The sequence below is a fragment of the Lytechinus variegatus genome, chromosome 17, assembly GCF_018143015.1.
Source record: "Lytechinus variegatus isolate NC3 chromosome 17, Lvar_3.0, whole genome shotgun sequence".
In the NCBI taxonomy this organism is placed as follows: Eukaryota; Metazoa; Echinodermata; class Echinoidea; order Temnopleuroida; family Toxopneustidae; genus Lytechinus; species Lytechinus variegatus.
In genome coordinates this window covers 13,020,856-13,045,901 of record NC_054756.1, presented here as the reverse complement: position 1 = coordinate 13,045,901, position 25,046 = coordinate 13,020,856, and the positions used below count along the sequence as shown (strand labels likewise).

Genomic DNA, 25,046 nt, shown 5'->3' with positions numbered 1-25,046 from the left:
TTTCTAAAGAGGGTAGGTTACTCATAAATCAAACAATGCGAGCGCGTAGCGCGAGCTGAAAATTTTGATATATATAAACAATTTGTGTAAATCAAACAAAATAATGAAAGCTTGATGTGCGAGCTAAAATATTGTGTGCAAATTGATTTCAGAACTGGATATATATAAGTGCCATTAATCCTCTTGAATGGAATTCATTACACAGGCAATGCGACCGCGAAGCGCGAGCGAAAATTTTAATATAAAGTAAAGTCTATTTTCCAATTCTTCCCCTTACCTTTTTCTTGTTTCCTTTCGGGGTCGGGCTGGTCATAACGAGGCTGTAAATTACAGATCATGGGTATGATACCTCTTTTTTTTTTTTTTTACTTTTCTTTCTGTTTTTCATAGTTTCTATCAAGTTAAAGAGTACACTTTTTCTGCAGGTTGTCAAAAAAATGGGAGGGGGGCCGGGGCCGGCTCGGTCCCCTCCTGGATCCGCGCCTGCATTTCATTATTTGTCATCACTGGCGTACACTGGAGGGGGGGGAGGGGGAGCTCTTTCACCCAAAATCTTCCGACCAAGAAAAAAAAGGTAAAGTGAGAAGGGTGACTAATATAAGCTCATATTTTTTAATATTATGTCAAAATCTATCACATATTGAATTCCCTCCCTCATAAAAACTTAAATGTTTAGATTTTTCAACGGTTCGCTCGCTCATAACTTTTTATTGATTTTTGCTCCCTATCTTTTTTTTGGCTTATTATACGCCCCTGTTTGTGTATAAGAAAAAAGGTCTTCAACCTCAAGTAAAGGACATTTCGCACCAGAAAAAAAAACAAATTACAAGCAAAAAAGGTCTTCAAGTTCAAAGGAGGTGGCCACTCTTGTGGCTCGTCACGAGGGATCAATCAACGAAGGTGGGGCAGGGATACGTCCCTTGCATGTGTTGTGACTCGTCAGCCCTCCTTAGGTATTCGCTAATGACCACCACCATACCACCACCATACCACCACCACCACCACCACCACCATACCACCACCACCACCACCACCACCACCACCACCACCACCACCACCACCACCATGCCACCACCACCACCATGCCACCACCACCACCACCACCACCACTAGTAATAGCGGCATCCACTAAACAGAATAACCGCCATCCTATCTCTTCGACCTCGATCGCAACTCGTCCCTCATCATCAGTCTTGTAATGGGAGTAATGGATACCCCCCCCGGCCCCTCCGCTGATGATGATATTGCGGAATACTCGAGGTTGTTTATTCAGCAAAATATACACATAGTATACTACAACAGGGAGAGCTCGAGGGATGAGGATGGAAGTGCGAGAAAAAACATGATTCGTCCAAACTACTTTCAAGAAACGTCTCTACAAGCATGTTTGTAAAAGAAGTGGTGACGATTTTTGTCATTTTGACATGTTTGACTGATATTACGTGCGTAGCCTTGCCCCATTCTATTAGAAAAAAGGATGTTGGAGCTGAAAATGTGAGAAGTTCCAAATCCAAGGACGCGGCGCCTAGTGATGGAGGAAGACGGAGCGAGCGGAACAGCAGAAACCCATCACCCCGCATTTCCCCGCAAGAATCGCTTGGCCCCGCCGCTAGGGGCCACGGCATCGGTCAGAAGGCCATTGGAAGACAGTCATTACGACGTGATATCTTTGTTGATTTCTATGAAGCAAAGCAAGCCTCGCCGAGTTCATACCATCATCATGATGATAGCATGGATGATGGTGAAGAAGATCTGTGCTCACAGGTCAGTGACACTGTCTCTATAAATTAAAGTATAATTAGAGGGGGGGGGGGGTGATCCCAGGGGGGCCACTTCAATTCACGAGTGGATACCATGCGCGACCATGGGGTCTCGAAAAGCACCCTAAACACGTAATTTCCATATTCTGAAAATGCACCCCTTAACAAGTATTGGCGTGTGAAACCCTACCCTTAACAAGTATTGGAAACAAAACGATACTCTTGGCAAATATTCCCTGAAATGAACCCCTAAACAAGTACAGGAATGTTTTATTGTTACGGGTCCCTCGGTCGTCGGCTTTACCTTATTTGATTCAGTACGACCCCACCTTCTACACCTCGCGAAAAACGGACTCTAAACACGTAGTGTTGGGGCAAAACGGGACACCCTTTATAAGACATTTTAATTTTGTCTCATCATCCCCGCAAATCCGACCCTAAACACGTAATTTTCCGAGTGAAATAGATACCCTTTTTTCATTATTTTTGTGTTTTTGACACCCTTATCACGTTACGTACGTAACGTGCCCTATCGTGAAAAAGACATCCTTTTTACGTGTTTTTTTGGTCGCGCATGGTATCCACTCGTCAATGTAAGTGGCCCCCCCGGGGGGGTGATGCCAGACACTGAAAATAAAATCATCATTGCATCATAGCTGTATGGGAGATTCCTCAACATATAAAGTTAGGCCTATGTGCCTATGTACATACATCAAATAGAGATCTAGTAGTTGAGAAATAATTGTGAAAGTTTGTCCTTTAATATTGTCCCAACTCACACATCACTAATCATGCTAACTAAAATGTTGATTGCAAGTCCTGAAAATTTCTGCCTCGACCAGACAAACTAAATCTGGACATGTGCAACAAAGGGTATGAAAATATGAATGGCAGTTTGAGGAATGTTCAAATGCTCAAAATCGAAATAGAATAATCTAAATTAAAAAAAAAGAAAGTATTCGAAAAACACATTAATTGCATTTTGTCCCAAACATTATACACTGTATCTAGATGACTTTTTAGCTCGAAAATATTTGTCTGTTTCATAAAATTGTTTTGACTCATTTTGAGTTGACCCCTCCATATATGTAGCTGATAATTTGGGAGTCTCCAAACAAATTGGTTATCTGAAGTTGACAACTCTTCTAATAATTACTTAAAGGGGAATCCAGCCTTAGTCATAAAATGCTATGTGGAAAGGAGAAAAAAAAAATAAAACAGAATGGTGAAAGTTCGAAGGAAATCTGACAAGCAGTAAAAAAGTTATGGCTGCTTAAAGGTATTGTTTAACTTTGTGAGCAGCCGATTTAAAAAATTCTCAAACCAAGATGAAACATGTGTACCAGTGCATGTATTAGAATTAATAAACCCTGAAAACAACAATTTTTGAGAATGAAAAGCTAAAACTACAAGGCAAACCCCGATTTTGTAAATAGGCGTCTTATAGACGCCTAAATAGTACACATAAGTGTATGGGATGAAATTAAGATGGTGTTTCCGGTCACTTTATATTTCAATTTTTGAAGCACTAAATAATTATTTTCGAACGCAATTTTTTCTGGGCTTCATTTTTGTAACATATCCTAGACACAGGTGACAAACTGTGTGACCTTCTAGCTCAGATTTTTTAAAAGTCAAACCAATGTTAAACAATCACTTTAATTATTGAGATACCTAAGACTTGATGTACATAAAAATGTACATGTAGATTTCAAATTGGCAACTGGGAAAGAAAATTATGACAAGGGGCAAGGACAATTTTTCCATCATAGGCCATGTACTTTATCAGGGATTTGTGGGTTTCTTCTAAGTACCTATTCACCCGAGGCAGTAATCCAGGTAGAATATTGTTTTATGTCCTGAAAGAAAAATATAATTTGAAGTAATTTTTTTAATAAAAAAAATGACATTTTAGCCATTTTACATGTACATGTATGTATTGTAGTAAAGAGTAGTCCTTGCCTTACATCACTATGACATCACCTATGCTGCCAATTTGCAGTCTCCATGGGTATGATGATTACCAATACTTACAACTTTTAAGAATTCAGAACTTTTTTATTGTTTGTCTGATATTGTTCAAACTTTCACCTATCAACTTGTCTGATTTTTTTCACTGTAAAAAACCCCCAAGTTTTTTGGGAGTTGGATTCCTGTTTTAAGTTTATGGCATTAAAGGGGAAGTTCACCCTGAAGAAAACTTTGTTGTAAAAATAGCAGAAAAAATAGTAAAAATTATTGGTGAAGGTTTGAGGAAAATCCGTTAAAGAGTAAGAAAGTTATTAGAGTTTGAAATTCTGGATTTGTGACGTCATAAACGAGTAGCTGCCCCATGTGTTATGTAATATAAAATGTATGAAATGCAAACTTTGTATGGTTCCTGATGACTTAATTTTATTTTCTTTTCATGATCGGGTGTGAAAGGTTTTGTCTATTGATATACAAAAGTTACAGTGAAAACCATTTTCAATTTTCTGAGAAAATGACATTTCATTGATTTTTTAACATTCGCTATGTAGGAATGCTGCTCGCATATGACGTCACAAATCAAATAATTGAAATTCTAATAACTTTAATTATTTGATGAATTTTTCTCAAACCTTCGGCAATATCTTTTATTATTTTTTCTGCTATTTTTACAATAAACTTTTTGTCAGGGTGAACTTCCCCTTTAAAGGAGAATCCAGCCTTGGTCATAAATATGTTGTGTTTGAAAGGAGAAAATAAATAAAACAGAATTGTGAAAGTTTGAAACAAATTGAACAAGCAATAAGAAAGTTATGGCTGTTTTTAAATTGAGATCACTAAGACTATGTAGATATCAAATTGGCAACTAGGTACATTTAAGGGGCAAGGAAAACTTTCTCAAAGGCCATGTACTTTATTATCTGTGATATGTGGTGTGTTTTTGTTATAAGTAACCATTCCCCTGGGGCTGCAGTCTGAATACAGCCAAGACTGTATTGGTTTATGTCCTCATGAAATCAAATATAATTTGAAGTACAACTTTGAAAAAATGTCATTTTAGCCATTTGATGTATTGGAGTACATGGAAGAGTAGTCCTTCCCTGTGACATCTATGACTATGACATCTCATTTGTGGCCAGTTTGAAGTCTCCATAGGAATGTGATTATCAATATTCACAACTTTGAAAATATTTTAAACTTTCTGGTTTATCAACTATGATTTTCCTCTAAAAGCAAGTTTCTATTTGGGTTGGATTCCCCTTTTTAAAGTTAATGTTCCAGTCACTACTTGAATTAAAAGTCAATCCAGCCAAAGAAAAAAGAGGAAAATGATAAAACAATATAAAGTACTCGCAGAAAGTTTGGATATCAGTCATATCAACACCCTTATCTCAAAAGCGCACTACCAAAATTAACTGTGTTTAGCGCTTGACCCCTAAACCCGAAGTCCAGAACGAATGCAACAACCAGATGCTGGTGATTGTAAGTAATGGACAGATACATATTTTTTAATTAGATGTAAACTTTATATTTTTCAAAATGGAAAAGTGATTGATCTTTATATAGAAACTAATTTTCCTGTTCATATTTGGTTTTATTCAAATGAGTCAAATCCATATCTCTTCAATCTCTTCTTTTTCATGATCTTCATAAACAGAGAATGATTTCCTGCTAATATTGCATTAAATTGCTCCATAGATTTAAGATCTCCTGCTACAAAAGTATTTTGTTTAGCAGTTTTTATTTTTATTTTTTTACAACTATAATAGACTGTACAAAATGTAGCTGAGAGCTTGTCTCTTAATATGACCAAAAATGCAATAAAATACAAGCAAACCAGCCCCTGTGTAATTGTGCTGTTCTTTTATCCTTTTCCTGTCCTTCCATTGTGCATGTCCAGTACGGTACATGTATGATACCTTTTCATTTTGATCTACAATGTGTAGCCTCTTTAATCCTCTTGTAGTAGATTCAGCTTGTTTCCCTTTCATTGATTCCATTTTACTTTCTATATACCTACATGTACACCTTATGTTCTCCTTTGTAATACCTTGATCCTCTACCCCATATGTTTATGTAGGGATCTGTATTGGGCCTATTTATTCCACTTTATCCTAGTTTTCTCTAGAACTAAACTTTTAATCTGCTGCCATGTACCCCCCCTTTTCATAATATAAAAAAGATAATTATCAAAACACATTACTGCAAAGTTCTCGAGTATTCTATACCCCCAATGCAAGATTGGAACAATATTACAGAAAGACAGAATCAGAGATATTTCAGGTTTTTTGGGGAAATAAACAGCAGCAACTGGAAAAATGATATTAAAAGGTTATCATTCTGACACCATGTGGATCCAAGGAAAACATGTTACATGACAGAAATGGTATTATTCACACTGCCATGAGTCTCGCCTTTTCTGTGAGTCGTGTTCGCACCAGCATGATGTCGCTATTATTCAAACCGCTAGCGATTGCTTTCTGAAGTCAAGAAAAAGGTTTACCCATAAGCAATTGCTATTAAAAGACATGCTCTTTTGCTTGACTACATGTTGTATTTGCCTGTGCCTGAAGCAATCGCTACTTTTTCTCATCTGAACCAATTTCTATTTCTCTCTCTCTTTCTTTCTCTCGTCTGGGGGGTGTTTCACAAAGATTTATTATGACTTAGAGTCGCACTTAAATGTTTAGTTGGGAGCAGTATAAAAGGCATGACATCATTGGTCAGATCATGCCAAGATGACGCGCACTACTGCGTATTGATCAATAAGATTGCGCGTTGCATATCATGTACGACATTTAAGTGCGACCTAAGTCATACTTAAATCTTTGTGAAACACCCCCCCTTGTGTTATGCTGTGTCAATCTTCACAGCATGGAGCCTGTCCTGCCCAGGGATGAATTTCATTTAGATTCAAAGCACTCTTGTATAAATTCACAGTTGGTGTTTTCGAGCTCAGGAAGGCTTACTTTTGTACATGCTTCCACCACCAACTCCTAGTCTGCAGGAACATACCTTAATTGAAACTTTTTTGTCAACAACTGGGACTTCACACAAGACTAGCATGAGTGATTGATGCCTTTGTTACAGAAGTAATTTGTGGGGAATTTAAAGCTGCAAAATTCAGACCACTTTCTTTGAGTATAGGGTTTGCACAGCAAACTAACCAACACCAGAACCAACATGAAATTGAAATTGAGCAAAGCTTCAAACTTCCCTTACTTTCCCGAGTCTGTAATGAAATAAACACTTTCATGTATCTTTTATCATTATGAACAGAATGCAGACTGGTCTGTGGATAATGACTTCATTAGTATCCTCCTGACAGGCAAATTGACTCAGAATCACAGTAAGTGAAACAAGCATTTTTATCAATCATTAACAAACTGCGAATAAATGTAATATATTGAAACTACACCATCAATAAAAAAGAGGAATGTTCATTAATTACATATACTGTAGGACCAGGGGCCGTTTCATGAAGAGTTACAACTGTTGTAACTTTGCCATCATGGCAACTACCATGGCAACAGGGCTCAGCAGCCAATCAAAATCAAGGTTACCATGGTAGTTGCCATATTGGCAAAGTTACAACAGTTGTAACTCTTTATGAAACCAGGTCCCCAGATCTGCAACTTTAACACCCAGTAGGGTAAGGAGGCCCTATTTTATTAACGCTTTAGCTTGTTATTGTTAATACTTTTTTGTATCATTTTAAAACCAGAATTGGTATCACTACTAAAACTTCAAGTTTTTGACAGTGTGCAAGTTGTTGAGTGGGCCATACATATTCTACATCAAACATGCCATGCAAGAATGAATGAATGAATGAATAGCATTTACAACTACCCATCTATAACATGCTCTATTTTCACTTGTTTGTATTTTGGTTGAATTCAGGGTAAAGAAAAATAAAGGAATAAAAAATGAGAAAAAAAGGAATAAGCTAATTATCATTTACAATGTTGAAATTAATTAAACTAAAGTACTCCATTGTATTAAAGGTAAAAGAAAGTAGTTTGCAGCAAAAAAATACTTCATCGGCCCAAAACTGTTAATTCTTGTGATCAATAGAAAAGCATATGAGGGACAGTAGTAATACTGCTTGGAAAAATACCCAACATCTGATGGAATTCCATGCTTATGTTACTGATTTCTCATCAATTACATTATTTCTTCCAGAGCCATTTGGCACATAAGCTGTAGGCCCTAACTCTTTATTTAAAAAAAATTATACACTACACTTTGAAAGTATGTATAGCTTGATAAATAGAGTAGAATTCACTGAGCAAAATGCCAAAAATTTCATCAAAATCGGATAACAAATAAAAAAGTTATTGAATTTTGAAGTTTATCAATATTTTGTGAAAACAGTCGACGTGAATATTCATGAGGTGGACTGATGATGTCACATCTCCACTTGTTCTATTGTACTTTATTACATGAAATTAGGTTTATTCAAAATTTTTTCTCCACCCCTACAGAAATTTAAGCGTGCCGCTTGCTAGTAACTAGCATGCGACTAGCAGGGCGCTCACTTAATAAGCGAGTGCATGCTAGCGAACAGTCCCTGCTCGCTAAAAGATCGCTTAACTATTACTCTGCACACATATTACATGCTTATTAAGCTAGCCGCATGCTAGTTACTAGCATGCCGCAAGCTTGCGCAAGCTAGTCTTATGCTTGCCGCAAGCTTGAAAATTTCTGTAGGGGCAAGAACTAGAAAAATTGTATTGACAAATGATTTAGTGCATTAGATATTTATTGCTGCAACTTATTTCATTATAAGGGAGACATATTATTCACACAATGACAAGTATGATATAAAATCATGATTTTATGTAATAACATAAGAAAACGGAAAGTGGAGATGTGACATCATCAGCCCACCTAATGAATATTCATGATGACTGTTTTCACAAAATATTGCTAAACTTTAAAACTTCAATGACTGTATTATTTGTTATCTGATTTTGATGAAATTTTCGGCATTTTGCTCAATGAATTCTACTCTATGTATTGAAATATAAATATTTTCAGCCTGGACCATCCCTTTAAAGTGGTTTCATTGGATTCTGTATTCTGTTTGAATTCATTTTGAGATCGTTACCATACCTGGTAGTTTCTTTAAGTAATAGATGTCATTAATACTGTAGCAAGATCATGTACTCTAGTAATGTTAATATCCATTCTCTTTCAGGAAGGAAAACCAAACCGAGAATGGTGGCTGGCCACAACTTCTTGGGTGCCCTTTATATACCAGTGACACAGCACGGGACATTCCTGGAGGTAGGAACAGGGGTCACCAGTCTTTATCTATCTCAGCAAGACAAGATGAACAGTTTGGTTGCTGCTGTTATCACACCAGGTAATAATCCATTACCATATAGATCTATAAACAATTGTAGATTTCAGTATATTTTTTTGGGGAAAAAAAGGCACCAAAAATATTCTAAGTCAGTGAGAGGGACATTTAGGCCAGTTGATAGGGCAGCCAAGGCTGTAGCATTGTGGGCTTTAAGTAATGATTTATAAAGCCCTGGGCCCATCTTACAAGTTACAGAGAGTTGCGATGATACAATCTAGTCTGCTGGGCAAACCCTTCACTTGAGTTAAGGGTCTGAATGTGCAGCCTACTCATGCCTTGTGTACTGAAGGCTTTCTCGCTCAGCGAGTTTTGTATGTGCTAGTCTTTGCGTGGAGGCACACTTATTATTCAAAGTTCCAATCAGGGTCTGTGCCTTCAGACTAGATACGATCAGTAAGAAATATGGACAGCTAGCAACATCAACATTTATTATGCATGTTTGATCAAAATATTTCATAACTATGATGTTAAAATGTTCATTTCAAAATGTTTTTGCTTACATTCTGGTGGCAGCACTGTATAAGACTTGGTTCTCCTAAGCTGTCTCCACATTCTTTTATTGATATTTTTGTTTATTACTATGAATATTTATGTGTTTTTATGAATGAAATCAATTGAAATTGAATTGAATTAAATTAAATGTATATTCATGCATTCATTGTTTTCTTGAAAATTCACTCTGCTTCTCTTTGTTTTTAATACAAAGGGCATTGTGCAAATTTCCAGTAGAAAAAATTATGACACTGATGGATTTCAAAAGAGTTATGATTGATTGGATCAATCATAATTCTAGTCGTTGTAAGATGGGGGCCTGATGTGCCAACTGATTTCCTTGATTTGATATGATATCTGCTTTCCCTTTGTGCAGGGCAAGATTTCAATATTATGATGATATTATGCAATATTGACAAATTATTGATTACTTGATATTTAAAGGTCAAGTCCACCTCAGAAAAATGTTGATTTGAATCAATAGAGAAAAATCAGACAAGCACAATGCTGAAGTTTTCATCAAAATCGGATGTAAAATAAGAAAGTTATGACATTTCAAAGTTTCGCTTGTTTTTAACACAATAGTTAAATGAACGAGCCAGTTACATCCAAATGAGAGAGTTGATGATGTCACTCACTCACTATTTCTTCTGTTTTTTATTATTTGAATTATACAATATTTCAATTTTTACGAATTTGACGATAAGGACCTCCTTGCCTGAAGCACAAAATGTTGAAATAATAGAATTCCACGTGTTCAGGGAGGAATGAAACTTCATTTCACATGACAATGACGAGAAAATCAAAATATTTCACATTTAAACAATAAAAAACAAAAGAAATAGTGAGTGAATGACATCATCGACTCTCTCAATTGTATGTAACTGGCTCGTAACTGTTTTTGTGAAATGAAGCGAAATTTTGAAATGTCATAACTTTCTAATTTTACATCCGATTTTGATGAAATTTTCAGTGTTATGCTTGTTGAATTTTTCTCTTTTTATTCAAATCAAATTTTTGTTGGGGTGGACTTGTCCTTTAAAGGTAAATTGCCATTTTGTCTACCCATCACATAGTCTTCATTCATTTAGTCTAATAACCATTTGGTCCAATCATCACTTCATCCAATCACCAGTTTGTCTATAACCATTTCGTCTCATGACCACTTCGTTTTATATTCATTTTATTTTCATTCGTTTCGCCAAATTAACACTTGGTCCAATTTAATAGGCAAAATGGACTAAATGGCTATTGGACCAACTGGTTTAGATGAAATGGTGAGTGTATGTCGAAATGACAATTAGACCATGTGGATAGTGGACTGTTGGTATAGGCCAAATGATAGTAGACGAGTTGGTTGGACGAACTAGCATTAGACCAACAGAAAAAATGCTTGATATTTATGATAATGGCTTTATGATTGTAAGAATAATAATTACATACTAACGTGACTTAAGCACCAAATCCACTCTGTAGAGTGCTGAAGGCGCATAAAGAGCTACATGTAAGAGCTAAATAAATAAAGTTTTTAGAAGATTTTCGAAAGTCTTTCCCCTAAGTGTTCGAAACTTTTGGATTATCAAGGAAGCCAGAAGTGGATGAGCGCAGAGATATATCACGGTAACATTATATGACCAAAGTGTTGTCGATTATAAAAGTTAATCGCAAATGCTGCTATTGCTTTGAACCAACTCAAAACTTATTGTTGCTAATGCTACCCACTTTTCATGGACAAGCACTGATGAAAGCACATGTACATATGTAATTTTAATTTCCCCTTTCCTTTCTTTCACAAATTGTAGTTCTTAATGTGTTTATAATTAATGAATTTTTAGTCTTGGCGATAAATCGTGTTATCAGCAATATATGTATTTTGCTTGAGTAATCAACCATGAAATAGGTCAACGAAGCAATTGAAATTAAATATCAACCAGTACTATAGTATTTGACATTTAATACAATAATGTTTTTCCTTATTAAAGTTTGCAGAGAACAACAGTAAAGGCCTACAATAATGAGAAATAAACAAAATTGAATAGGAATTTGGGAGAAAATTATTAGCATAGTTAATCAAGTATTAATCTTTTTTTCAAATAGGGAAAAGTATGTTATTAAAAAGGGGAATTAAATTTAGCTGATTGGCAAAAGTTTGAACGTAACATGAGACAAATATGAGAAAGAGAAACAGATCATGCTCATGTATGTTGTCTGTATTTTGGATGCTTCTGTTTGAAATGCAATATTTGTAACAATTTCAACATCCGTGTGTTGGTCAACTGAAGTAAATCAAAGCTGTCAGGGTCCTTTTTCTACTGGTACATGTATATATTTTTTGTGCTCCATGTGGTACCGGCAAAAAACTTGTCAAAGTGTAATAGGAGACCATACATGGTATACATACATGTAATATCTGTTTTCAAAACTCATTCATCAAGTTTTGGCATGTCAGGAGGGGTGTATCGTAATAAAGCTGTTTGTAACTGTAGGCATGAAGTTCAGGGGCCCGTCTTGCAAAGAGTCGCGATTGATCCGATCAATCACAACAAGGGAAAGCCAGCAAAGCCAACATATAAAATGCATATGCGTTTGTTCAAATAAAAAAATTGAGATGTGAAATGTACATATCCATAATATTCATTGATTTCTTGACAATTTGGTGTGTTCTCTGCTTAAAAAGGAAATTTTGAAAATTTGCTGTAGAAAAAATTCTGACACTTATGGATTTCCACAGAGTTATGATTGATTGGGTCAATCGTAACTCTTTGTGTGAAGATGGAGCCCTGGGGCCCGTTGCAGAAAGAGTTGCGTTTAAAATGCAAGCCAAAAAATCAATCGCAAGTCCCAAATGCGCGCTGTCGATTGGTTGAAAATCAAGTTGCGAATGATTTTTAGAGTTGCGATTGATTGCAGCTCTTTCTGCAACGGGCCCCAGATCAACTGTGCAAGTTGAAAATGATTGGGTAAAAAAAAGCTTCTCATCAGACATGAATGAAGATTTTGAAATTCAGATGCACTCTTCTTTAACCTCACTGATTCAAAGTCAACGAGAGTGATATTCTAGAAAGGGTACAGTGTGAAATATGCACAGAAAAAGAAGCATTATTTTGTTCATTGCAGGGATATCAGTTTTCAGGGCCCGTCTTACAAAGAGTGTATTGATCCAATCAATCGTAATTATGGATGGCCAGCAACGTGAACATCTATTATGAATATTTGTTCAAAATATTTTCGAGAGCTATGATGTATAATTCATGCATTCATTGTTTTCTTGAAAATTCACTGCGCATCTCTTTAATAGCATACAGAGGACATTGTGCAAGTTTTTTTGTTATTATGACACTGATGGATTTCCATAGAGTTACGATTGATCGGATCAATCATAAATTTTTGTAAGAGGTGGTCCAGGTTTTTTCATTTTCTCTAGAAAAAATAATTCTATAATTTTAGAAGTTTAGGTTTATTAAGGGATCAAGGCAAGGTCCTGTGGGCTTGTAACCAATGGGGCAAGAAAACGTCTTGTCCCAAATGGAAGGGAGAGATACACTGATGTTTACAGTTTATCCTGAAAAGTTTGACAATTGAAATTTTATAATATAGATAGATAGATAGATAGATAAATGGTATTTATTGTGATAAAAATTCAATTAGCAGCCAAAGGCTGAATTACATGAATTTGTACATAGTAAACAAACAAGTGAATCAGTAAAAAAATTACAAAGTATACTAAATGTATTATACTGGAAAGGGGATACAAAAAGAAAAGTATACAGAGGGAGAAGTAATGTCAAATGCAGGAATGGGGAAAGGTTAGGAGTAGACTAAATGTATACACCTTTAACATAATGCACATTTTAACCTAAATATATATTTAACCAATTTTGAATGAATAAAGAGTGGATTGTATGAAATAATACTTGCTTTGTAGAAAAGAAAAAAAAATAAAGCTATTAATTTGGGTGAAATTGAAGGAGGAAAACATGTATACACATTATAAATGAAACAGATTTACATGTATTTTCTGTACAGTAGAGCTCTGCGTTTGATTTATGACAGAAAATCACATTGGCAATTTAATCCAAATTTTTAAAAGTCAACTGTAATACTTTAATAAAGCCTCTATCTTTTCAATTACCAGTTCTCACGTTACAATGTATCTAAAGTAATATGTTTGAATGATAACATGTATACCTGGTAGTTCTAAAGCTAAATCTCATTGCGCAATCAGTTATTTTATGCTTTTCATGTGAAGCTGCCCTTGATATTTCTGAAGCTTTTCACACTTTTATGGTGTAAAAATGTGATGTGATGTAAAATATGTAGTAAAATGTGTGATGTAGAGCATCGTGGCCCAGTGGATTAGTCTGTAGATTAGATTGTATGATTTTCTTTGGTTGAAATTTAGTCTCGTACATGTGTGTGGCATATCTTTTCTTGGTTCAGATATGATTTCTGACCCGTCATATACAGAACAGAGTAGCGTGAAAAAGAAGCCAACTGCATCTTTTCTAGAACATCCACTTATGGAGGATTTTTCAAAAACAAAAGATAGGCTTTTAATAATGATAATAATAATAATTCACATAAATTTATATACATGTAGCACAAAAACTATTTCTACAGTGTATTTTTATGATATTGGCCCATTATTAAACTGGTATAGTATGCTTATCCACAATGCCTGCATTAGCTGTGTAATATAAAGCTGTATTTTATTTCCAAATATCCATCATCATTTGTTTTCACGCGTGTATTCATGCACATTTTTATTTCCTGGAAGTGCTTTAAAATAAAGTGCTTTTTTAATGTGCAATTAGGAACTTCATTTACATGCTGCTGGTAGTGGTAAAACGATGCATCCTCTACCAGACATGATTCGGTGGGTCCATACATTTCTTTGTTTACTTTCTATTTTTTTAGGGGGGGGGGCATTGTTTAGAAAAAAAAAATCATCAGCGACAATACATGTATTTCGGCCTTGAAGATTGACTTCTGTCAAACAAAAATATAATGATCACATCATACAGTATTTCAGTATTTCAGCCATGAATAATGACTTCTGTCAAAAGAAAAGTATAATGATCACATATTTATGAATTTTAGCTGGAATACATTTTGTACTCTGTATACATATGAAATCATCTTTAGATTTTTAAGTGATTTGGTGTGTGACATGCACTTTCATGTATACATGTACGTACCGGTATGCGTAATTTCGTAACCGCTTCACCCAGGCATCACATGTTTTGTCTCAGAAGTTGTTTAAGACTTGAGAGTAAAAAATCAGTGAACAACTTACTCAAAAATTTCATGGGGCGGATTTATTGCGAAAATGTCGAGGGGGATTATCCCCCCCCTGAGTAAGGTTGAGCGCATGTTTAAGGACATGCATACATGATGAGAACAGGGTCAAAAATATATGTTTCATTTTCTTTCTTGAACTGGTTTTCCTTAAACCAGATTAGGAAACCGGTTTAAAAAATGGCTTTACCCGCGTTCTCATCGTCTTTGAACTGATTTCCAGAACCACTTCACATACATAAAAGTGGTCTTCTTGCTATTGAAACGTTGTGGGTCTAGCACACCACCTACATTATAAACCTATACCTAGTATAAACCTATTATCAACTGATGGTTTGCATTGCAAGTAGCTTCAATAGTTTTGCTCGGTTTGAAGTAGGTTTGTGAGGTGTGACTATTTTATGGAATTGGAAATATCAATTGAATTCATAATACCTCAATCATGGAAATGTAATTATGAAATGTCTTTAACTTTATTTTATTCCATGAAATCTATTCATAGAGTTTTCTGTCTTTGTGGATTCTTTTCAGAGCCTCTGCGTGATGAATTGGTTCAATTATCGAGCTCCTACGATGCTTTCATTGGAAGTGTCTCATCCAGAAACATCAAATCATTGGTGAAATACCTAGTCCAAGATCCAGAGGTATTTGCTTAGTTTTGTTTCTGATTGATTATTCTAGAGCTTCATTTTAGTATGTGAACAGAATTTAAAGGGGAATGAAACCTTTGGAACAAATAGGCTTGTGTAGAAACAGAAAAATCAAAGAATAAAAATAAAGAAAGTTTGAGAAAAATCGGACAAATAATGAGAAAGTTTATTGAGTATTCTAATATTGCAATCACTAATGCTATGGAGATCCTCCCGTTGGCAATGTGACAAGGATGTGTGATGTCACTGATGAATAACTTTCCCTTTGGTGGACTATAAAATACCCTCAAAATGTCTCTTTTTGCTTTTTCTTATGATGATACAAACTCTCTATCCATGATGTATTCTTAAAAATATATGTATGCCCTCATGTAGAAAGAACACATGATCTATGGATAGATGTGATAAAAGAGGCAATTCAAGTGAAATATATACTAAAGTAATGGGGAGAGTTGTTCACAAGTCGTCGCTGGTTTCGCAAACCGACGTATCTCAGCGCGCGATGCGAAAAGACAGTTTCGAGAAAAACGCATTTAAAGATTTCCTTTTTTCCAAACAATAAATTCGTACTTATTATTGTACTAGATTGTAAATATTTTAGAATGCTAGCATACTCAGGCATTCATTCTGTCTGATGATAAGAATTTTCAGTTGCTACACATAAGAAACAAGAAGATATAAGCCAGCAAAGTGGTACGTCACTTCGCGAAACCAAAAAACTCGGCTCTCACAGAGAAATATGGGTGACGCATCCCTGTGCGTCATTGAAATTTGCACCGAGACGCTAAATAAAGGTTTCGCAAACCGACATATCTCCATATGCGCGCATTGGCCTCCGTGTTATTTGACCCTCTTCCTTTTTTATTTTCTGTCTTTCGCTCTCTCTCATTTGACTCTCCCTCTCCCCTCTTTTCATTTCTCTTTCTTTCCATCTCTCCCTCTTTTATGACTCTCTCTATCCCTCTACTCTTGTCATTTGTCTTTTTCGTTCTTTCTCTCCGTTATTTGACTTATTTTATTGCTCTATTTCTCTGCCTTTTCTTTCTTTATCATTTGTCTGTCTTCGTTTCTCTTTTTTTCTTTCCCTATTTTTCTGTCTTCCTCTCCATTTCATCTCTTTATCTTTCACTGAACATTCTTTTCTTTCCTTTCTCTCATTTGTTAGTCTTCTTCTCCTTTTCATTTCTCTATCTTTCTCTTTTTTTTTCCTTTTCTCTCATTTGTTAGTCTTCCTCTCCTCTTCATTTCTCTGTATCCCACTGTATTCCTTTCTTTTCTCTCCCTCTCTCTTATTTGTTAGTCTTCCTCTCCTCTCCATTTCTGTGTATCCCTCTGTCTTCCTCTTTCTTCTCTCTCTATCTCTCTCTCATTTGTTAGTCTTCCTCTCCTCTTCATTTCTCTGTATCCCTCTGTCTTTCTTTTCTTTCTCTCTCTCATTTGTAAGTCTTCCTATCCTCTCCATTTCTGTGTATCCCTCTGTCTTTTTCTTTCTATCTCTCTCTTTCTCTTTTGTTAGTCTTCCTCTCCTTTTCATTTTTCTGTCTTCCTCTGACTTTTTTCTTTCCCCCTTTCATTTCACTCACCTCCTCCACTTTTCAATTCTCTACCTCTCCCTGTTTTCTCCCCCCCCCCGGTCCTTCCTTGGCACTCACTGACGTTTCACTTTACATTTATATCCATCCTATATTCCATTCGTACATGTATGTGAAACTTTTATCAAATTTAAATATAAATTTAATGAAATTTGATTTCAATCAATAATAGTAACCAATACGCAATGATATTTAGTACATTTTCTTATGAGTGCTGGATTATCAAACATCGATTTCAGGTATGCTTGTTTGTGCTCTGCATTCATGCCTAGACTGGTCATAAGGTTATGATTACTAAAAGCTAAATTCATCTGTTAATGCGGATGGCATTATGCAATTGCTTTAAAATTTAAAACAGAGCACATAACCTGTAATAATGAATTACTGAAGGTCTTCTTTAAAATATTACATTCCATTCGAATACCTGAAGATTTCTATAACACATGTACAAAAAAAAAATCAAATTATTCAGATTTCCCTTTACAGCCTCTTCTTCAATAATGGAATGTTTACATGCATTAAAATTTAATGGAATCTAATACTTTGCATGTAGTTAAATACTAGATCAAAATAAAAAGTTAGAATTTAAATATTATAAATAAGCTTAATCATGTATATTTCATTTAATACTGCAATATTATAAAATTTTCACAAACAATATTTCTGAGCATCTGCAGGTATTTGTCTGTACTCATAATAAGACACGTTGACTTCGCCAAGAAAAATGTACAACAATGAACGATAACAACAATAACAATTACAATCAGGATCACGTCAAGAATAATCATTTGAAACTGCAAAATTAAGCAGATCAAAATGGTATGTACATAATAATCTTCTTCACACTGTGCATAACATCAATAAGGTCCGTTGATCCATTATCAAGATATCAAAGTATAAATGACATTGTATAGAATAATCAGAAGTCAAACTAATACTGATAATTTAAATTCAATAAATTCCATTCAATTACAGTCACAATTTCAATTAATCTCTATATAAAGTCACGAATCACATGAATTTGTTTGTAGTGCAGAAAGACAAGATAAAGGTTTAATGTTTAATTAAGAATGCATTGATTTTGCAAAACATTCTCTTTGAAGACCCCAAATGAAGCGAAAAGTGAAACTGAGAAATCAAAAGCTTGTAAGCTTTTGTTGTAAGCTAAAATGCATAATGCAAGTTTTAAACCTTTTCTCTGCTGGTCAGCTGAGTATTTTGCCTTGAAATAATTCAAATCAGCAGTATTCGAAAATAGGGGGGGGGGGGGGGTTGCTAGCCACTGCCTCGAATTCTGTGAGGTCTGTTTATAAAGGGGTGCGACTACATGTGTTTGGGTGTGAAATATATCAAGTTTTTTTTTCCTTTCCAGATTAGGGATTTGAAAAAAAGAAGAAATATTTTGCCGAAGAAAAATTATTATGAAAATACAAAGTATGTAAATTCAATTGCTTTGTCAAATGACATGCAAACCAGAAAGCAAATATTTATAATGGAAAATTTGTGCACTTCTTGCAAACATAATGTGTTGTGATTCCCATGGTGCCTTCTCTTTCCTCCACACCATTGGAAAAGAATGTGGTTACATTCCATTTCCAGAGAGTACTAAATGAGAGGAAAGAGAAATAAGGAATCCAGATTAAGTGGACATTCACTTCTTGCAAATGTATGTGTTCTGATTCCCACAGTATCTTCTCTTTCCTCCACACCATCGGAAAAGGATGTAGTTACATGCCAGAGAGTACTAGCTTTGAGGAAAGAGAAAGAAGGAATCCAGATTAAATTGAAGAAAAAAAGTCAGTTAATTGTAAAGTAACTGAATGTTATTATGAGTAATTTACAATGTTTCAATTACAATTAGATCAATTTCTCTTTCAAAACTTCGATTACAATTACAATTACTCAAAAATGTAATCAATTACTCTGTAATTGAGCCCAACCCTGGTATCTGTAAGTTTTGTCTGCAGAAATAAATAAAACAACATTCACAACACTGTACTTAATCACGCGTACGTCACTTTGCGAAACCACTATTCGCTGTTTTCAACACGTACGTCAGTTTGCATGATGTCATTATTATGTCATCAAGGACTTTCCATGTCTAATTTCTTTTGGAAGTGATAGACAATTAAATATAGAGTTGAAAAATGATTATAACTCAAAAACCAAAAAATCAAAAAATTTGCCACTTACGTCGGTTTGCGAAACCAGCGACGAAGTGACATCACACATCTTTGTCGCATTGCCAATTTGCTATATCCATAGAATTAGTGATCGCAATATTCAAATGCTCATAACTTTCTCATTATTTGTCTGATTTTTCTCAAACTTTTGTTGATCTGTTTCTTTGATTTTTCTGTTTACACACAAGCTATCTTGTTCCAATGGTTTCATTCTCCTTTAAATTTGAACATGCAGTTCTCATACTATGGATCCTACTGGAACTACATGTAGTAGGATTGGATGTAAACACAAGTTCCGGTACATACTTTTTGTATGTTTTTTATTAAAAGGTATTGTTTAACTTTGTGAGCAGCCGATTTAAAAAATTCTCAAACCAAGATGAAACATGTGTACAAGTGCATGTATTAGAACTACATGTAATAAACCCTCAAAACAACCATTATTGAGAATGAAAAGCTAAAACTACAAGGCAAACCCTGATTTTGTAAATACATGTAGGCGTCTTAAAGATGCCTAAATAGCACACATAAGTGTATGGGATGAAATTAATACCCCTTTCATGCTGCCCTGTTCATTTTTCACCGGCGAACTTTACCGGCGAACTTCTCCGCCTCTCATTCCTCACTTCACCGGCGAAGAAAAAAATGTACCCTTTCACACTGACATTCTTCCCCGGCGAAAGTCAACCGGGCGATTGCAGAACCACACGAAAGAAAATTGTAAACATTACTTCTTACCTATTACAAAAAAGTATCAAGAAATTAATTACAACATATTTTGGAAGCATTACGAGAAAAACAAACAATATCACGGTGTTATTATATTTTAGCGCATTTTATACATGTAAAAAGTGCTTTTTAATAAATATTGCTAGTAAAAAAAATAAATGTTCGAGGGTATCTACTTGGCCATAGCATTCAGCTGAGCTTGCAACTTATCGCGCGCAGAATCTCGGTACAGGGGACTTCGGGAGAGAAAAAAATTGACCTCTGACGTCATTAAACAGGAGAAGTTCTCCGGTTTGCTTTCATACTGGCTGTTTCACCGGCAAATTTCGCCAGTGAAAAGTTTCACCGGCGAACTTCACCGGTGAAGTTCTCCTGTGTACCTTTCATACTGGACACTTTCCCCTTTGCTGGCGAACATCGCCGGTGAAAAGCGCAATATGAAAGGGGTATAAGATGGTGTTGCTGGTCACTTTATATTTCAATATTTGAAGCACTAAATAATTATTTGCGAACGTGATTTATTAGGGCTTCATTTTTGTAACATATCACAGACACAGGTGACAAGTGTGACCTTCTAGCTCAGATTTTTAAAAGTCACACCCAGAGATGCCAAGTTCAAAGACCAGCTATGTGTGAGATTTTCTATGAATCTGAGTGAGATCACAGACATTGTGTACAATGTATATGGGGATAGGCTGTGATAGTTGCGTGAGACAGAGATTTGAGGGGATGAACAAGAGTCCAAAATGCTTGAGTCTCACGCATTATGCGTGAGACTTGGTAGCTCTGCACACCAAACCAATCACTTTAATACCATCTTTCCAAATACAACTAGGCCTACATGAACGTAAAGTATAAACTGTGAATGAATTGTATTCATTTTGACTTTAAGATATTGAATGTCATGCATAAATTTATATCTATTGTATTTCATTTTATTTTGAACCTGCTTTGTTGAATGAAAAAAAAATGATTGTTTTCATAGCTTGAACTGTTGTCTTCAACATGGTTGAAACTTATTTTGTGTGAAAAGAAGTGATCTAAAGTGTAATGTTTGCAGGTAATATTTACAATGAAAATATCAAACATATAAAGAAAAATCAGGTCACTCACCCCTGACCTTTTGAATTAATTTGTTTTAAGACCACTTCTTAAGGATGGAATGGTATCAAAGTTAAATTATGATAAGATCTTTGCATACATTATAGCTTTCAATTCAATATCCAAATTCACAGAGTAAGTAATTTTAATTCAAAATGTGGAAATGTCCCTGTTAACAGAGCAAGTTCATTCTACTTTAATTCCATGTAAAGAAATATCAGATGATATATTACTGGGCACCCTTCTTTGACTTCCAAGGACAAATTTGTTTTAGGCAGCAACTATTTTCATTCAGCAAGGGTACAATACATTATTTTCCACACAATTACCTGTATTTGCAAAGCATTTAATCCTAGAAGAATACAGTATGTACATGTAGAAGTTCAATTCCAATTGCAAACATGACTGTTTGCTAAGAACTGGACTTTTGACCTTTTCTTCTTTTTTTTTTGGGGGGGGGGGGGGTGATGAGTAGCACGGCAAAAGAATGGGTATTGAAAGAAGTCACATTTTATGATTTCTATTTCTACACTCCATTTCTTCTTTATTTTTTATTTGATGTGTATGCCTTTGAAATTTTCTTTTTGGTAATTTTGTTTTTTTTATAGTCAAATTCTGTACTAGTTTGTTGATTTTATCGATTTTGAAATGTGTGCTTCTCGCAATCGAAAATTGATTGCAAGATTTTTTTTTTTCAGTATGGAATGTTTATTGTTAATCAGGGAGTAGCCTACACTGTAGATAGGTCTATTTGGCTTTGGCTACTCCCTTATATCCCATGCATTACCCTTTTAATTTGTTATTTTTGTTACTTTGTCATTTTACAATATTCATTACTCCATTACTATGGGATCATTTTGATTAAATTGATTGATCTTTATGTATTGCATCTTGTCCTTTTTAGAGATTTGAAACAATTGAATTTACAAACAGAGGTGTTGCAATTATGTACATTTTAAGCGACAAATATGCACAAAGTCGGAGGCATATACCTTTGATTGATCTTATGAACTTGTTAAATAAAATTTGTGGGTTTTGTAGCTTCCCTTTTACCATATACTGTCTCATTCCAGGGGCCGCAGAACGGTTTTCAAAGTGGGGGGCTGACCATGCTAAAAATCACAATCATATATGGTCATTTTTACGTTTTTTGTACATGGTTTTGAAAAAAAAGTAGGGGGGCTGAAGCCCCCCCCCCCAGTTCCGCGGCCCCTGCATTCTCACCACCTCATATAGTCCACCTCCTGGACTGTTTTTGTACGACACGACTACCGAACACCCAACACACTACATCCCCATAACACGCATGTATACACACACCCCTGAATAAATTCGGGGAAAGTGAATCACTGGGTTAGGTGAATCACTGGGGGTAAGTGAATCAGTGGAGGGCGTGTGTGTGTTGGTTATGTGTGCGCGCGGGTGTACCAGTACGGTCTGATAGGGTTTGCCCCTGGTTTGCCCAATCAATAAAAATCGTCCAGAACGTGGACTACACCTCATATTGCTTCTTTCCTCTCATTTGAAGTCCTTCACCATTTATCATTGTCTTTTCTTTTGTTTGTTTTTGTTTTTTATCTGTGTTTCTCTCACTCTGCCCAGTGCCTACCTTGTGTATGTTTGGCTGTTTCTAATGCAGTCTTTTTCTGAGTCTATATGGCCCGAATTCACTCAGGTGGTTTTGAAAACCCATGGTTGAGTGAGTCCTTGGTTTATGCAGATTTCCTGTATACTATAAATTACGCTTATTTTACCGCGAATATCAAAAATGTCCAGTGCTGATACGCACTTTTGTCACAGTGCGCCAAATTGACGCCTGTTGCCTTGGTCATCCATGCTATTTTTTCATGAGTCCACCGTTTTGAATAGTGAGTCCACTCTTCAAACAGTGGACTCGTGAATAAAATAGCATTTCTAACCATGGCAACAGGCGTCAATTTAGCGCACTGTGACTAAAGCATTGGACACTTTTTGATAAACGCGCTATTAAAAATAAGCGTAATTTATACAGGAAATCTGCATGAACCATGGACTCGACCGTAGGTTTTAAAACCCACCTTTGTGAATTTGGGCTTTTAAGTCTCTCTGTCTCTATCTGTATCATCTATAATGCTTTTCACACTGTACTTTTTGTCCTAAATTGGTGGGGCTAAGGGGGGGGTCTTAGCCCCACCAATTTCCCGGGGTTAAGCTTAGCCCACTTCGTTTTCACACTACGTTTTAGCAAAGTGGGCTAGCATGGTAAATAGTTCGGTACTATCTGGCCCTGCAAAAAAGCAGGGTTAGCCGGCTTATTGTCGTGCTAGCAGAGATGCAGTGTGAAATCGAAACAGGGCTAAGGAAATGTGGTGCTAAGCATTAGCCAATCACAGAAGTCGAATTGCACGTTGATCACGCTCTGTGTGGTAAAATCATCAATATTCATGAGCTGAGGGATAGTCAGGGGTTAAGGCATTAACCACGGTTGAGCAGATAGTATGGGGTTAAGAAAGACAGTGTGAATCGAAAAAAAAAATAGTATGGGGTTTAGGATAGTCAGGGGTTAAGGATAGTATGGGGTTAAATAAATGCAGTGTGAAAAGCATATATCAGTCTCTTTGTCCCCCTCTTTCTTGCTATCTCTTTCCCTGTGTCTGTGTCCCTTGCTCTCTGTTATCTTTCTCTCTCACTTCCTTCTTGAAATAAAATAGTTTTGAGTTTTTGTTTGTTAAATATTACATTGGAAACCTCTTCAAGTCTTTGTTATGCATCATTAAAGATCATATTTGTTATATGATATCAATACTTAAACAAAACATGGTTGGGATATTATCCAACCCAATTATATTTCCAAGTCAAGAGGCAGGAAATACAAATTTCTCGCTTTGAAACTCTGTAAACAAATGCTCATCTCGGATGGTGTTCGAACAATATGACAAATATGGGAATTATACCAACCCTTGGAATGAATTAAAATGCATTAACCCATTGATTACTGAATTCTGAAAATCAAATAGATGTTGTACAGGGATCACCCAGTTCCAGGTGACAATGGGTTAATAGTCGTCTCTGATTTTTATCTGAAGGTGTTCTTTGGTTCCATATTGCTGAGTAACTTGACGGCGTTAATAGGAGATAACTTGCCCCACGAGTTTGAGAAGCTCCTTGGGCAAGTTATTCTATTAGCCAAGGAGACCTACATAGCTGCCCCTTCTACAGATCCATACACTGTAAGTATCATATGTATGTAATTTCTGGTTAGGGGACCAAATTACACTAGGTTTAGGGGGAATGCCCCCCCCCCATGCTTTTAGTCAGACTCATCAGGAGAAGTTCGCCCAGATGAAAACTTTCTTGTAAAACTACCAGAAAAATGATGAAAAAATTCTGGTGAATGATTTGGGAAAATACAAAAGATTAAGAAAGTTATTAGAAGTTAAAAATTTTTATTTTTGATGTCATATGCCAACAGCTGTGCCATATGTTATGTAATATAACATGCATAAATTTCAATATCATGACTATTCCTTCAGGAAAGGGTGTGAAATGATTTTTCTGTTGATATACTGAAAGTACATTAAAAACCATTTTCATCTTTTGAGAAAAATTACATTTCATTGATTTTTACGACATGGCATTTGGGGAAGCTGTTCGCAAAATGTTGTCACAAATAAAAAAATTAGAATCCTAATGACTTTTCAAATCTTTATAGGATTTTCCTCAAACCTTCATCAATATCTTTTTATTATTTTTCCTACTATTTTTAACTATTTTTTCTGGTCAGGGTGAACTTCCCCTTTAACTCTTTGCCTAACGCTTCACAGTCCATCAGTTGTGAGTATAAACTCATGCATAACCCTACACGCCCTTTAATGACGCACCCACCGGTATCTAATATCAAAATGCTTTGCATTGCAGGTTTGATA

General features: G+C 35.6%; 1 protein-coding gene across 1 annotated transcript in view; it reads left to right on the top strand.

The window, feature by feature from the left end:
* The first annotated feature begins 1,266 nt into the window (after nt 1-1,266).
* The window catches only part of LOC121430655, a 57,261-nt gene continuing 33,481 nt past the window's right edge, over nt 1,267-25,046 (top strand). Inside the window, exons 1-5 of the mRNA XM_041627987.1 lie at nt 1,267-1,764; nt 7,008-7,077; nt 8,929-9,096; nt 15,418-15,530; nt 24,207-24,350. Of these exons, the coding sequence (XP_041483921.1) occupies nt 1,384-1,764; nt 7,008-7,077; nt 8,929-9,096; nt 15,418-15,530; nt 24,207-24,350 (876 nt within the window). The 5' untranslated portion in view covers nt 1,267-1,383. The remainder of the gene's footprint in view (nt 1,765-7,007; nt 7,078-8,928; nt 9,097-15,417; nt 15,531-24,206; nt 24,351-25,046) is intronic.